Raw genomic sequence first — 14,688 nt, forward strand, 5'->3', positions numbered from 1 at the left:
AACATAACGTGAACTAGTTTAACATAAAAACAGAGCTTCGCGAAGTTTTCTAACAATTCGCCTAAATAATGAACAACAAAATCTGTATTGAATGCTGATATCGTCTAGTGTAGTATAAACTAGAGTTTCACTTTTCAGGAGTTCAAAAATTTAAATAGTGCCTAAGTTCTTGAGTCATGAGTTGCTGCAATGAAATTTCACGCAAGGGTATGCTTAATGGTGTGAGCTTAGCGAGAAAACACTGAGAGACGCATTGCATGGTTGGGCGAGAGGAAGGATTGGGATGTAAACACGCAAATGCCACTATGGCAAGACGAACTATGTCCAGTAGAAGTGTCAGTGTTGGGTGTGGAAGCCGTTGGTCCAATACTTCACTTAATGTGATTCCATTATCTTTAGAAGCTGATTGAAGTGACGACAGTATTTCCTTAGGATGTTTTCCAACCAAAATTTCAAGTGCCACCATTCCAAAGCTATACACATCACACTTTTCACTCACAACCATTGAATATGCAAGCTCTGCAATTATAACATTAACATAAGTATTAGGAATGAAAGAAATGAAAGATAGATGAAAAATATTAGGAATGAAAGAAATGAACGATAGTTTTTGAATTCATTCAATTCATTCATTCATTAAAGTATTACAAAATTGATGCATTTATACAAAGATAAAAAGTAACTAACTTGAGTAACCAACACTAACTTACTCAAATAACTTCTAATAACTAACTAAATTAATTTTATGTCTAATAATGAGTGCATTTAAAGATCATAGTTTATAAGTTAACAACTTGCATATACTATAACAAACTAGTTATGCATTAAATTGTTTTTTGTAGGCAGAAGAAATGGCAGAGGATAACGAGCAAAAGAGGTTAGCATCCCAACTATATTGGCACCCCCTAAAGTTCCAGAAAAAAACCACCACCAGGACGTACGAAGAGACGAAGGAAACCTATAAAAAGAAAGCCTGTTCAACAAAAGATGGTGGAGAATCCCACCATACCCAAAAGACTGTGCACCATATAAAGCAAGCTTGTCAACACAAGTATTATTGCTTTCACGGTATACGTGAGTGATCCTAAAATTAAAGTTGTTAGTTCTGCATCAAATCATATCACATAAATAAGAAGACATGTATAGGTAAAAGGGAAAGGAACTGAAAAAAGAAAGACATGAACGATTTACCAGGAGCTATGTATCCAATGGTTCCAGCAACTATAGTTCGATTGGATGAATCGAGGTTGAGGAATCGGGCTGTGCCAAAGTCAGAAACACTGGGCTCCCATTCTGAGTTAAGCAATACATTGTTGGCTGATATGTCTCTATGCACTATTGGAGGGGTGCAGTCATGATGAAGATATGACAGAGCATGTGCAGTGCCTTTCACTATGTTAACCCTCTTTTTCCAATCCAATTTCATTGCTTCCACATCATCATACAAGACAGAAAACAAGCTTCCTTTCTCCATGTACTCATAGATTAAAAACATAATTCTTTTGTGCAAGCAAAATCCATAGAGTTTCACAACGTGTCGATGCTTTATTTCTGATAATACTTTGACCTCATTTCTGAAACTCTGATCAAAAGCTGGCACCTCTGCTTCAAAGCCATTAAGTTTTTTCAAGGCAACAACCCTGCCACTTGGTAATTGTGCCTTATAAACACTCCCATAAGCACCTGTTCCAATACAATATTTCATGTCAAAGTCTTGTGTTGCTCTAATGACGTCTTCATAGGCTATGCTTCCATCATAGTTCCATAGAGAGAAAAAGTCTCCATTCTTAGTCGTTGTCGTTGTCTTTGAATGTTTGTTCTTAATTGCAACACGAATAAACCTCAGATACACAAATAGTAAGAAGGCCATGATTAGAAAAATAAGAATAGGAAGAACTATCGCCAGCTGATTGTGTCTTGCTGTTCTTCGGTTGGCCATGGTTGTTTGGTTGTTACGTGCTGAACAAGGTTGGAATTGGAATTCGGTTTGGATACCCAAAACGTCGCTACATACACCCTTGTTGCCTATTAGCAAAGTCGGAGGGAAAGCCTCTGGAACGGGACCCTTCAAATTATTATAGGAAATGTCCATATAATAAGAGACATTGTTCAGAAATAGAGGAACCATTCCGGTAAGATTATTATAGCTTAGATCGAGACTTTTTAAGGATGGGAAATATCCTAGCTTTGGTGGTATTTCACCGCTAATGAGGTTGTGACTGAGGTAAATAGTGGTTAACTGTGAATGGTGGCTTCCAACTGACAACAGTTTTAGAGAACCAACTAGTAGATTGTTGGAAATGTCGAGATTTTGTAATTTTGTGAGTTTTGAAAGTGAAATGGGCAATGTCCCACTAATTCTATTCTTAGATAGATCTAATGAAGTCAAAATTTTCAGGAACAACAATTCACGAGGAATGGAACCTTTAATTTTGTTGTTAGAGATGATTAGGCTCTTTAAATGGGTGAGATTTCCCAATAAAGGAGGAATCTCGCCATCAAGAGAATTTTAGGACATATCGAGATAAGTGAGGTGGTGATTGAGCTTGATAGTGGTTACTAACTGTGCATGGCTTCCAACTAGCAAGGATTTTAGAGAACCACTGAGTAGATTCTGGGAAATGTCAAGCCATTCTAATTTTGTAAACTTTACAAGTGAAATGGGCAAGGTCCCATTTAGTCTATTGCTAGATAGATCTAAGACAGTAAGATTTTTCAGGGACACCAATTCACTAGGAATGGAACTTTGAATCTTGTTGATACATAGATCTAAGACCCTAAGATTTTTCAGGGACAATAGTTCGCGAGGAATGAAACCTTGAATCTTGTTGTTAGAGATTATTAGGCTCTCTAATTGGGTAAGATTTCTCAGAGAAGGAGGTATCTCACCATCAAGATAATTGTTTGACAAATCGAGATGAGTGAGTTTGGAGAGATTACCAATTTCTGGAGGGATTGTTCCTCTTAGTCCCCTGTATGAGACCTCTAGCCTTTCTAAATTCTTTAAAGCAGAGAGGTTTAGTGTTGCAAATTGAATCCCTGCTGTAATATTCAGATATGTAGACCAATATGTGATTGTGATTCTAGTTATGCTTCCAGCGTCGTTGCAAACTATACCTTCCCACGAACAGATATCGCCTGGATTTGAATGCGATTGATTCCACCATCCACAATTGAGTATAGCATATGCTTCGGATAGAAACTGCGATGGTGCAGGTGCAGGTGCAGGCACAGGTGTGGCTCCTAACTGCAATACAATCCCCATAATAACCACACCATAAATAACAAAATAGATGGTCCCGTAAAAATTGGAAACAGAAAGCTGCATCCTTTGCACACAAAAATATTTAAACTCAGTTATGTGCTAACTAGTTAATGGTATAGAGATAAAAGTTTGTTTCTGAGATTTATCAAATACTAGACTTTTCTTATGTTCAGTGACTATCATGTTAACTGGTCACTCTTTTATTCTCACACCCCAGCTTTGAAAAATTTAACACAAGCATTTCTCTGTGGTTGCGTCTGCTTAGACAAACACGTTTCTAGAATGGGAATGCTTAGAAATTGTTGTCACTGATAATGTCATGTGTGGACCATAGTCACACAATTCGCCATACGTTCTAAAAGAAAATTAACTATTATAATGGGTTGATCAATAAATTATTTATTAAAATGAATAATTTTTGTCATGTATGAATGGTGGAGACGACTCCTTGAATAATATCTTGTGTTTTTTTGTTTGTACGAAAGTGTTATGTTGGGACCTGTTAGGCATGTAGTATTGGTCAAGTTAATACTAAATGCATATTTAATGACTATTGTTAGTCACATTTTCATTCAATTAAATTAAAAGTTATGAATACATTAGAGGTGTCAATGTTCTGTTATATGCAACCCAGCAACCCCCCATAAGATGTCTTTCATTTTGTGGCTTGCTAAAAGGAATCGGCTCCTTACTCTTGACAAAGTTGCTTTTTTGAACAAGGTTCCCTCTGCTCTTTATGTTCAAATGAGCCTGAATCAAATGCTCATTTGTTCTTTTCTTGCAGGAAATCTCTCCAAATTTGGGCTCACATTCGTAATTTGGCTTCTTTCCGCAGGCGTTTCACTTCTTTACCGCGCATTACTGACTCTTTAATTAGGGGCAGATCCACATCAGGTGTCAAGGAAAATTACGTTGTCTGGCTATAACAATTACAGGAACAAGCTGATTTTTGAAGATTATCAATTTTCTGTCATAGAGGTTATTAGCAAGATTAAGTTTCTTATGTATAGACAAGCACACCTGTTGCATTTGTTTTAGCATCTTGATACTTTTGATTTTCTTTAAGTGCGGGGTATGCCCCGTTTATTATTGTATCATTTTGGGTTTAATATAATTTACATTTTTTCCCAAAAAAAATAATTAAAAGTTAACTTAATGGACACAAAGTAAAAAAAATTAAAATTTTAATTTTAACATTATTTCAATTATTGTGTAACCTGGCATCATATCTTTTCTTTTGGTTTGTGTAACCTGGCAGCCTTGCATCTACACAGTTTTTATCTTCCTTGCATCTACCATTCACACATACAGACCCTTAGTGCCCACTAGGTTCATAAACGAACCGTGAATTGGTATGAACGAACCAATTCGCAGTTCTCCACTAGGTTGAGAGAATTTTGAATTTTGTTCAAGGAAAGAGATAAGAACACGAACAGGAACAGGAACGAGGATAGTGTTAGCCCATATTTTTGATGAGCTAAAAATATGCTCTAAATACGAATTTTGTCAGATTCTGTTTGAATCGAAAAGAAAGAAGAGTCTATTGAAAAGGATTCACAGGTTCAAGGAAGTATTTACAAAATATAAGGCTAAGACAAGAAAAAGGGCTTCGAACCATTGGGCGAATCGAGCTGGCGTATGGTCGAATCGAAGTCAAGGCAACAAGATTTCTGGACTTAGCGCAATTTCTGACAAAACTTCACAAAATTAGTTCGACTTTGAGCGATATGGATAACCGTTCTAAGGAGCAGTTATGTGCATGCAAGGTGTACGTAGCAGGACACTTGGCACTAGGATAGTGTTTCGACCGTTAGGGCAGTTTATTTTCGAATGTCTATATATAGCAGTTTTTTAGTCAGATTTCGAGGTCGCAAATCATTTCTATAAATCCTTATATACTCAAAGTACCCAGCGCAGAGAGAAACGAGTACGCAAGGAGAATGTATGATTGTGAACCATTTTAAGTTTCTGTAAACTTTACATTTCAAGTGCAATGCAATTTACGTTTCACTTTATAATTCCTGTCTTTTAAATGGTTCATTCGATCGAATGAACTTGCTGATCCTTTAAATTTTATAATTTACATTTCCCTTGTCAATTTACTTCCAGCATTTCGTTTCTGTCAAAGAATTTTACTTTCTGCAAATCTCAAACCAGTGAATGTTTGTTGCAACGATGAACATTAAAGGCTTTACAGTTAATGCAAACACACAAATGGCATGCTCCTGAGATTCACTAGTTGATCTCGCAAGCAATTAACTCAGACTAGCGATTGTTTACCAAACTTCAGCGTAAACAAATTGGCACGCCCAGTGGGACGAGTCAATTGTGTGTTTCTGCTTTAAATTATTATTAGAGTTTTATTCAGTGCTGTTGGTTTATTGCACTCTTAATTGTTTTGATCTTGTATGCATTTAAGAAGTGGGAAATCTGTTCCACACTTAACGGAATTTAAAACTCGTACAAGGATGGCTAGACCACCCCCAAATAATCAAAACAATAACCTTCCAAATATGGAGGGGCAACCAACGCAGACATCTATCAGTAATGCCAATATAAATTCTGGCATAGGAGCAATTCCTGACCAAACTGTTGGCACGATATGTTCAGCCGCTTCGACGGTTATGAATCAGACAGGGGTAACTTCTCCCATGACCAACATGACGTTGGCAAGTTCGACCACGTCAACATCTGCTTTTGCCCCATGGAATAACCCCAGTTTAGGGAATCCCAGTGGAAGTCCCTTTCGACCGCCTCAAAACCCTCTATATGGCATGCCTACATCTTTGATGGCAGGGCTGCAAAATTCTCAACCGAACGTAGAGAATCTTAATATGTTCTCTCCATCAGGGTCTGTAGCGGGCAATCAAGGTAGGGTAATTCCTCAAAATTTAACCAATACATCCGTTTTATCACTCAGACAACAAATGGATGAAAGTAACCATGATATGGTTAACATGTTAACACAACAAATAGGAACTGTCATTAACCCCTTAATTCAAAATACAAATGACAGTTACCAAATGTTAACAAATCAAATAAGTCGAATTGCTGACTTTTTTGGGGCACCACCCATACAGCAACCACCAATTCGACAGATCCAAATACAGGCGCCTGTCCAAGAGATACAGATGCCTAACAACCCAGGGATGCAAATGGCTCAAGCACCACAACCAGTGGCACGCATAGAGCCACCAGCCCAACAGGTCGAACCAAACCCTGGTATAATATTGGTAAATAGAAACCAAAATGCTGATGAAGTAATAGGGAATATTCAACAAAACCGTTTCGATAGGCAGAATAACCTGGCCCAAATGGTCGAAACAATTTTAGTACAGAATGGTTTGAATTTGGCCTTTCACGGGCCCAATTTTGTGTCTCCATTATCTGAGTATGTGTTACAGACAGAATTACCAAGGGGTGTGAAAATCCCTAAGTTTACTAAGTTTGCAGGAGAGACAAATGAATCCACTGTCGAACACGTTGCTAGATATTTGGTCGAGGCAGGGGACTTGGCTAATAATGAAAATTTAAGAATGAAATATTTCCCTAATTCCTTAACTAAAAATGCTTTTACATGGTTTACAACCCTTCCTCCTCATTCCATACATAATTGGAACCAATTGGAAAGGATTTTCCATGAGCAATTCTATATGGGACAGTCTAAGATAAGCCTTAAAGAATTAGCCAGCGTTCGACGTAAGGTACCTGAATCAATTGATGATTATTTGAACAGATTCAGACTCTTAAAGGCAAGGTGTTTCACCCAAGTCCCTGAACATGAATTAGTCGAAATGGCTGCTGGTGGCCTAGACTATTCGATTAGAAAGAAATTAGATACCCAGTATTTAAGGGATATGGCTCAATTGGCTGATAGAGTTCGACAACTCGAACGATTGAAGGCTGAAAAGGCTAGAAATTCTAAGTTCCACAAGAAGGAAAAGGTTGCATATGTTGAAACCAATGACAGTGACCAGGAGTTCGATATTAGTTATGAAGATATCGAGGACAATGAGGTTGATTTAGCAGAATTAAAACCTGGACCTCCTTATGTTTGTAAACTCCTTAGACCTTCCAATGGAAAAAACCCTGTTGAACCTAAAAATGATAAATTTGTGTCTAAAACTTATACATTTGACATAACTAAATGTGATGAAATATTTGATTTATTAGTCACAGATGGCCAAATTGTTGTTCCTAAGGGCTTGAAAGTACCCCCAATCGAACAACAGAAGAAGAGGGGTTATTGTAAATTTCATAATTTCCTTGGCCATAAAACCTCACGTTGTGTTCTTTTCAGGGATTTGGTTCAAAAGGCTCTCAACGAAGGGAGGCTCAAATTTGGTGAGAAACCAAAGGATGCCCAGGCAAATGCTGAAACATCCAAAGCTGCTGAAACTCTTTATGCAGAGCCCCAAGAAATAATGATGGTCGAAACAATGGAGTTGTCTCAGGTGCAAGTTCAGGGCATATCTGAAGAGGATTACAACGAACAAATGAAGGTTGTGTATCCTCAGGCTGAGGAGGATCTAATTGATTTCTTGAACAGATGCAAACTCGAAAGCAAGAATGTGATGCTCTGCCCTCGCTGCAGTGCAGTATGTGATAGGGAGGCTACTGAGGGCCTCAAAAAATACCAAATTATTAACAAGGGGGCAGAGCAGAACCAACGTTTCGATAAAGGCAAAAGGGTTATGGTGCAGTCGAACAGTAATCAGAAGTCTGGTCGAAGGAATACTTTCGCTCCTCCTGGTTCAGTTCCGGTCGAAAAATGGATGCACCAGGGACTCATAAGGTTCAACAAAGGGGCCATGGAAGTAGGTGGTTCGAGTGGAACGAAGCAAATTGGCCCACAGGAGGCTAATAGGTACTCTTATAGGAACAATTACAAAGGAAAGAATCCTATGACGAGGACCCAATGGCGCAGGTTCCAGCGTCAGAGGAAATTGGCCCAACAGAATCTGCAAACGGGCCAGTATAAAGAAGTGTCTAGGAGGCCAGTAAAAGAGAGACTCCTGCCTCCAGTGGATGAAGATAAGATGGAGGATGAGGATCTACTGGATTCTGAACCAGACTTTGATGTCATCTGTGTGGTATCTATCTTGCCATCTGAATATGATGTACAGTCTGAGGTTACTGAGATCGAAGGTGAGTTCGATCATTTTGATATGGCTGACCCAAAGCCAGTGTGCTACTATGTTATGAACAATGGCTGTGTGGAAGAACAATTAGCTTATTTCGAAAAGCCAGATTTTCAGATGAAAAGTCATCTCAAACCTCTTTTCATCAGGGCAAAAGTTGAGAATGTTGGAATCAACAAAGTGCTCATAGATGGAGGAGCGGCTGTCAACTTAATGCCTCAATCTATGCTCTACAAGATCGGGAAACATGACACTGATCTATCTGCCCACAACATTGTGCTCTCTAATTATGAGGGCAAAACTGGCTATTCTTTGGGAGCCATTCAAGTAGATGTTGCTGTAGGCAGTATAGTTCGACCAACTCTATTCCTGGTGATACAGTCCAAGGCTAATTTTAACTTGCTATTAGGAAGGGAATGGATCCATGGAGTTGGGGCTGTGCCATCTACTCTCCACCAGAAACTCATTATTTGGAGGGAGGATGGGATTGTTGAAAATATAGAGGCAGATCAAAGCTTCTATAAGTCAGAAGTTGATAATGTTACTCCACAAACTTTTGACAAAAATTTGGCTAACATAGCACCTTGTGGTGACAAGGAGACTGTTTTCGAGCCAAGTGACAATGTTATCCACTCTGTCAAACTCCATCCTACCCATGGGTTTATATGGGAAAGGGAGGAAATTGATGCTGTTTCCTCTAAAGATGGAGTCATTCCACCAACTGGGTGGAATATATATGAAGATTAATATGCTTAAGGCCACTGCATGGGCCAGAATTACGGCTTATATGGCCGAAAATAGACTAAATACGGCCCTTGAGGCTGAATCCCAACAAAATATGGCAGTTGAAGCCAAGATCGAAGATCATGAAAATAAAGAAACAAAGGATCGAAGACTGGACTGCATTTATGATGATGAGCCACTGGGTTTTGAAAAAAATCCCATAAGTGAGGCGCCAAAGATGCAGGCTCAAGATCCTTTGGAGGAGATCGACATTGGAGATGGCTCGATAAAAAGGCCAACCTATATCAGTGCCAATATCACCTCAAGTCTAAAAGAAAAGCTGGTGCCTCTTCTTAGAGAATTTAAAGACTGTTTTGCTTGGGATTACCACGAAATGCCTGGGTTAAGCAGAGAAATGGTCGAAATGAAATTACCTATTAAGGAAGGAAAAAGACCAGTAAAACAACTACCAAGAAGATTCGCACCAGAAATCATGTCCAAGATTAAGGAAGAGATCGAAAGGCTGCTGAGGAGTAAATTCATAAGATCTGCCAGGTATGTTGAATGGTTAGCAAATATAGTCCCTGTCATTAAAAAGAATGGAACTCTTAGAGTCTGCATAGATTTTAGGGATTTAAATAATGCTACACCTAAAGATGAATATGCTATGCCAGTAGCAGAAATGTTGGTAGATTCAGCAGCTGGTTTCGAATTTTTAAGCATGTTAGATGGTTATTCTGGTTATAACCAAATATTTATTGCTGAAAGTGATGTGTCAAAAACAGCATTTCGATGCCCTGGTGCTTTAGGCACTTATGAATGGGTAGTTATGCCCTTTGGGTTGAAAAATGTTGGGGCCACTTATCAAAGGGCCATGAATTCCATGTTTCATGATTTTATTGACACATTTATGCAAGTTTATATTGATGATATAATCATCAAATCTTCCTCGGAAGATAGCCATTTGGATTACCTTAGGCAATCTTTCGAACGAATGAGGAAACATGGATTAAAAATGAATCCATTAAAGTGTGCTTTTTGTGTGCATGCAGGAGATTTCCTTGGTTTTGTGGTGCATAAAAAAGGCATTGAGATAAATCAAAATAAGATAAAGGCTATTCTTGAGACGAAGCCTCCTTCGACCAAAAAACAGCTTCAGTCTTTGCTAGGAAAAATCAACTTCTTGAGGCGATTCATCTCGAATCTAAGTGGCAAAGCTCAAACTTTTTCGCCATTACTTCGACTCAAGAAAGATGAACCATTCAAATGGAATGAAGAGCATCAAAAGGCTTTCGATGAAATTAAAGAATATCTGATCAAGCCTCCTGTGTTAATGCCTCCTAGTCGAAACAAGACTATGAAGTTGTATATTGCTGCGTCTGACAAGACCATTGGTAGCATGTTGGCTCAGGAAGATGATGATGGCGTAGAGCATGCAATTTATTATCTTAGTCGTGTACTAAATGATGCAGAAACTAGATATACTGCCATAGAAAAACTTTGTCTTTGTTTGTATTTCTCTTGTGCAAAACTTAAGCAATATATAAAGCTTGTTGATGTTTATGTATATTCTCATTATGATATTATTAAGCACATGTTGTCAAAACCTATTTTACACAGTAGAATTGGAAAATGGGCTTTAGCATTAACAGAATATTCTTTAACGTACAAGCCTTTGAAATCTGTTAAGGGTCAAATTGTGGCAGATTTTATTGTAGATCACTCAGTGATCGAAATGCCGCAAGACTATGTCGATACAGAGCCTTGGATTTTGTATTTCGATGGTTCAAAACACAAACATGGAACTGGAATTGGAGTTTTAATAATATCCCCCAATAAAGTTCCAACTAAATTCAAATATAAAATCAAAGGGCTTTGTTCTAATAATGAGGCTGAGTATGAGGCTCTAATTACAGGCCTCGAAATTTTAATTAGCCTGGGGGCAAGAAATGTTAACATAAGGGGGATTCAGAATTAGTGTTGAGGCAATTAACACAAGAATACAAATGTGTTAATGAACACTTAGCAAATATTTTGTTATAGCAAGTTCTCTTCTGAATCATTTCGATTACATTAACATTGAGCATATACCTCGACAAGAAAACCAAGAAGCAAATGATTTAGCCCAAATAGCTTCAGGGTACAAAATGTCGAAGGAAAAGTTAACTCAGTTGATCGAAATAAAAGATAAACTGGTGTTACCAGAGCCATTAAGCACTAAATTGCCAATGCCAAAACTTGTGGGGGCAAGTACACCACAAAATAATGAAGATGAAAGCATGGATGATCTCCAGGGAAAAATTCAAATTTTGGCCATTGACAATATGTTAGATAATGATTGGAGAAAGTCCATTGTTGAATATTTGGAAAATCCAATAGGCAATGTGGCTCGAAAGGTCAAATATAGGGCTTTAAATTACGTGGTTATGGGAAATGATTTGTTTAAAAAGACTGCAGAAGGAGTGTTGCTAAAATGTTTAAGTGAATCAGAAGCATACTTGGCAGTTTCCCATGTTCACAGTGGGGCCTGTGGATCACATCAAGCAGGCCATAAAATGAAATGGCTTTATTTCGACAAGGTTTGTATTGGCCTTCGATGTTAAAAGACTGCATAGAATTTGCTAAAGGCTGTCAGGAATGCCAAAAGCATGCAGGGATACAGCATGTACCTGCTAGTGAGTTACACTCCATAATCAAACCTTGGTCTTTCAGAGGATGGGCTTTGGACCTAATTGGTGAAATCAAGCATGCTTCTTCTAAGAACCAGCGTTATATCATAGTTGGTGTCGATTACTTTACAAAATGGATCGAAGCAGTCCCTTTGCCAAATGTTGATCAGGAAGCAGTAATTACTTCATTCAAAATCATATTATTTATAGGTATGGTATTCCCGAAACAATTACCACTGATCAAGGTTCAGTTTTTACTGGAAGAAAAATGCAAGAATTTGCCCAAGAAACTGGCTTTCGATTATTAACCTCAACACACCCCTATGTGATAGGGAGGCTACTGAGGGCCTCAAAAAATACCAAATTATTAACAAGGGGGCAGAGCAGAACCAACGTTTCGTAAAGGCAAAGGGTTATGGTGCAGTCGAACAGTAATCAGAAGTCTGGTCGAAGGAATACTTTCGCTCCTCCTGGTTCAGTTCCGGTCGAAAAATGGATGCACCAGGGACTCATAAGGTTCAACAAAGGGCCATGGAAGTAGGTGGTTCGAGTGGAACGAAGCAAATTGGCCCACAGGAGGCTAATAGGTACTCTTATAGGAACAATTACAAAGGAAAGAATCTATGACGAGGACCCAATGGCGCAGGTTCCAGCGTCAGAGGAAATTGGCCCAACAGAATCTGCAAACGGGCCAGTATAAAGAAGTGTCTAGGAGGCCAGTAAAAGAGAGACTCCTGCCTCCAGTGGATGAAGATAAGATGGAGGATGAGGATCTACTGGATTCTGAACCAGACTTTGATGTCATCTGTGTGGTATCTATCTTGCCATCTGAATATGATGTACAGTCTGAGGTTACTGAGATCGAAGGTGGAGTTCGATCATTTTGATATGGCTGACCCAAAGCCAGTGTGCTACTATGTTATGAACAATGGCTGTGTGGAAGAACAATTAGCTTATTTCGAAAAGCCAGATTTCAGATGAAAAGTCATCTCAAACCTCTTTTCATCAGGGCAAAAGTTGAGAATGTTGGAATCAACAAAGTGCTCATAGATGGAGGAGCGGCTGTCAACTTAATGCCTCAATCTATGCTCTACAAGATCGGGAAACATGACACTGATCTATCTGCCCACAACATTGTGCTCTCTAATTATGAGGGCAAAACTGGCTATTCTTTGGGAGCCATTCAAGTAGATGTTGCTGTAGGCAGTATAGTTCGACCAACTCTATTCCTGGTGATACAGTCCAAGGCTAATTTTAACTTGCTATTAGGAAGGGAATGGATCCATGGAGTTGGGGCTGTGCCATCTACTCTCCACCAGAAACTCATTATTTGGAGGGAGGATGGGATTGTTGAAAATATAGAGGCAGATCAAAGCTTCTATAAGTCAGAAGTTGATAATGTTACTCCACAAACTTTGACAAAAATTTGGCTAACATAGCACCTTGTGGTGACAAGGAGACTGTTTTCGAGCCAAGTGACAATGTTATCCACTCTGTCAAACTCCATCCTACCCATGGGTTTATATGGGAAAGGGAGGAAATTGATGCTGTTTCCTCTAAAGATGGAGTCATTCCACCAACTGGGTGGAATATATATGAAGATTAATATGCTTAAGGCCACTGCATGGGCCAGAATTACGGCTTATATGGCCGAAAATAGACTAAATACGGCCCTTGAGGCTGAATCCCAACAAAATATGGCAGTTGAAGCCAAGATCGAAGATCATGAAAATAAAGAAACAAAGGATCGAAGACTGGACTGCATTTATGATGATGAGCCACTGGGTTTTGAAAAAAATCCCATAAGTGAGGCGCCAAAGATGCAGGCTCAAGATCCTTTGGAGGAGATCGACATTGGAGATGGCTCGATAAAAAGGCCAACCTATATCAGTGCCAATATCACCTCAAGTCTAAAAGAAAAGCTGGTGCCTCTTCTTAGAGAATTTAAAGACTGTTTTGCTTGGGATTACCACGAAATGCCTGGGTTAAGCAGAGAAATGGTCGAAATGAAATTACCTATTAAGGAAGGAAAAAGACCAGTAAAACAACTACCAAGAAGATTCGCACCAGAAATCATGTCCAAGATTAAGGAAGAGATCGAAAGGCTGCTGAGGAGTAAATTCATAAGATCTGCCAGGTATGTTGAATGGTTAGCAAATATAGTCCCTGTCATTAAAAGAATGGAACTCTTAGAGTCTGCATAGATTTTAGGGATTTAAATAATGCTACACCTAAAGATGAATATGCTATGCCAGTAGCAGAAATGTTGGTAGATTCAGCAGCTGGTTTCGAATTTTTAAGCATGTTAGATGGTTATTCTGGTTATAACCAAATATTTATTGCTGAAAGTGATGTGTCAAAAACAGCATTTCGATGCCCTGGTGCTTTAGGCACTTATGAATGGGTAGTTATGCCCTTTGGGTTGAAAAATGTTGGGGCCACTTATCAAAGGGCCATGAATTCCATGTTTCATGATTTTATTGACACATTTATGCAAGTTTATATTGATGATATAATCATCAAATCTTCCTCGGAAGATAGCCATTTGGATTACCTTAGGCAATCTTTCGAACGAATGAGGAAACATGGATTAAAAATGAATCCATTAAAGTGTGCTTTTTGTGTGCATGCAGGAGATTTCCTTGGTTTTGTGGTGCATAAAAAAGGCATTGAGATAAATCAAAATAAGATAAAGGCTATTCTTGAGACGAAGCCTCCTTCGACCAAAAAACAGCTTCAGTCTTTGCTAGGAAAAATCAACTTCTTGAGGCGATTCATCTCGAATCTAAGTGGCAAAGCTCAAACTTTTTCGCCATTACTTCGACTCAAGAAAGATGAACCATTCAAATGGAATGAAGAGCATCAAAAGGCTTTCGATGAAATTAAAGAA

At 38.7% G+C, this 14,688-nt stretch overlaps 1 protein-coding gene and 1 pseudogene across 1 annotated transcript; one reads left to right on the forward strand and one right to left on the reverse strand.

Annotated features, from left to right (window-relative positions):
- Positions 1-66: 66 nt before the first annotated feature.
- On the reverse strand, positions 67-3,489 carry LOC114395908 (annotated as a pseudogene).
- A 9,286-nt stretch (positions 3,490-12,775) lies between these two features.
- LOC114397426 lies at positions 12,776-13,237 on the forward strand. The gene has a single exon (XM_028359462.1). The coding sequence runs from the start codon at positions 12,776-12,778 to the stop codon at positions 13,235-13,237; it is 462 nt and encodes a 153-aa protein (XP_028215263.1).
- Positions 13,238-14,688: the final 1,451 nt, after the last annotated feature.

Source organism: Glycine soja, chromosome 18 (assembly GCF_004193775.1).
Source record: "Glycine soja cultivar W05 chromosome 18, ASM419377v2, whole genome shotgun sequence".
NCBI lineage: Eukaryota > Viridiplantae > Streptophyta > Magnoliopsida > Fabales > Fabaceae > Glycine > Glycine soja.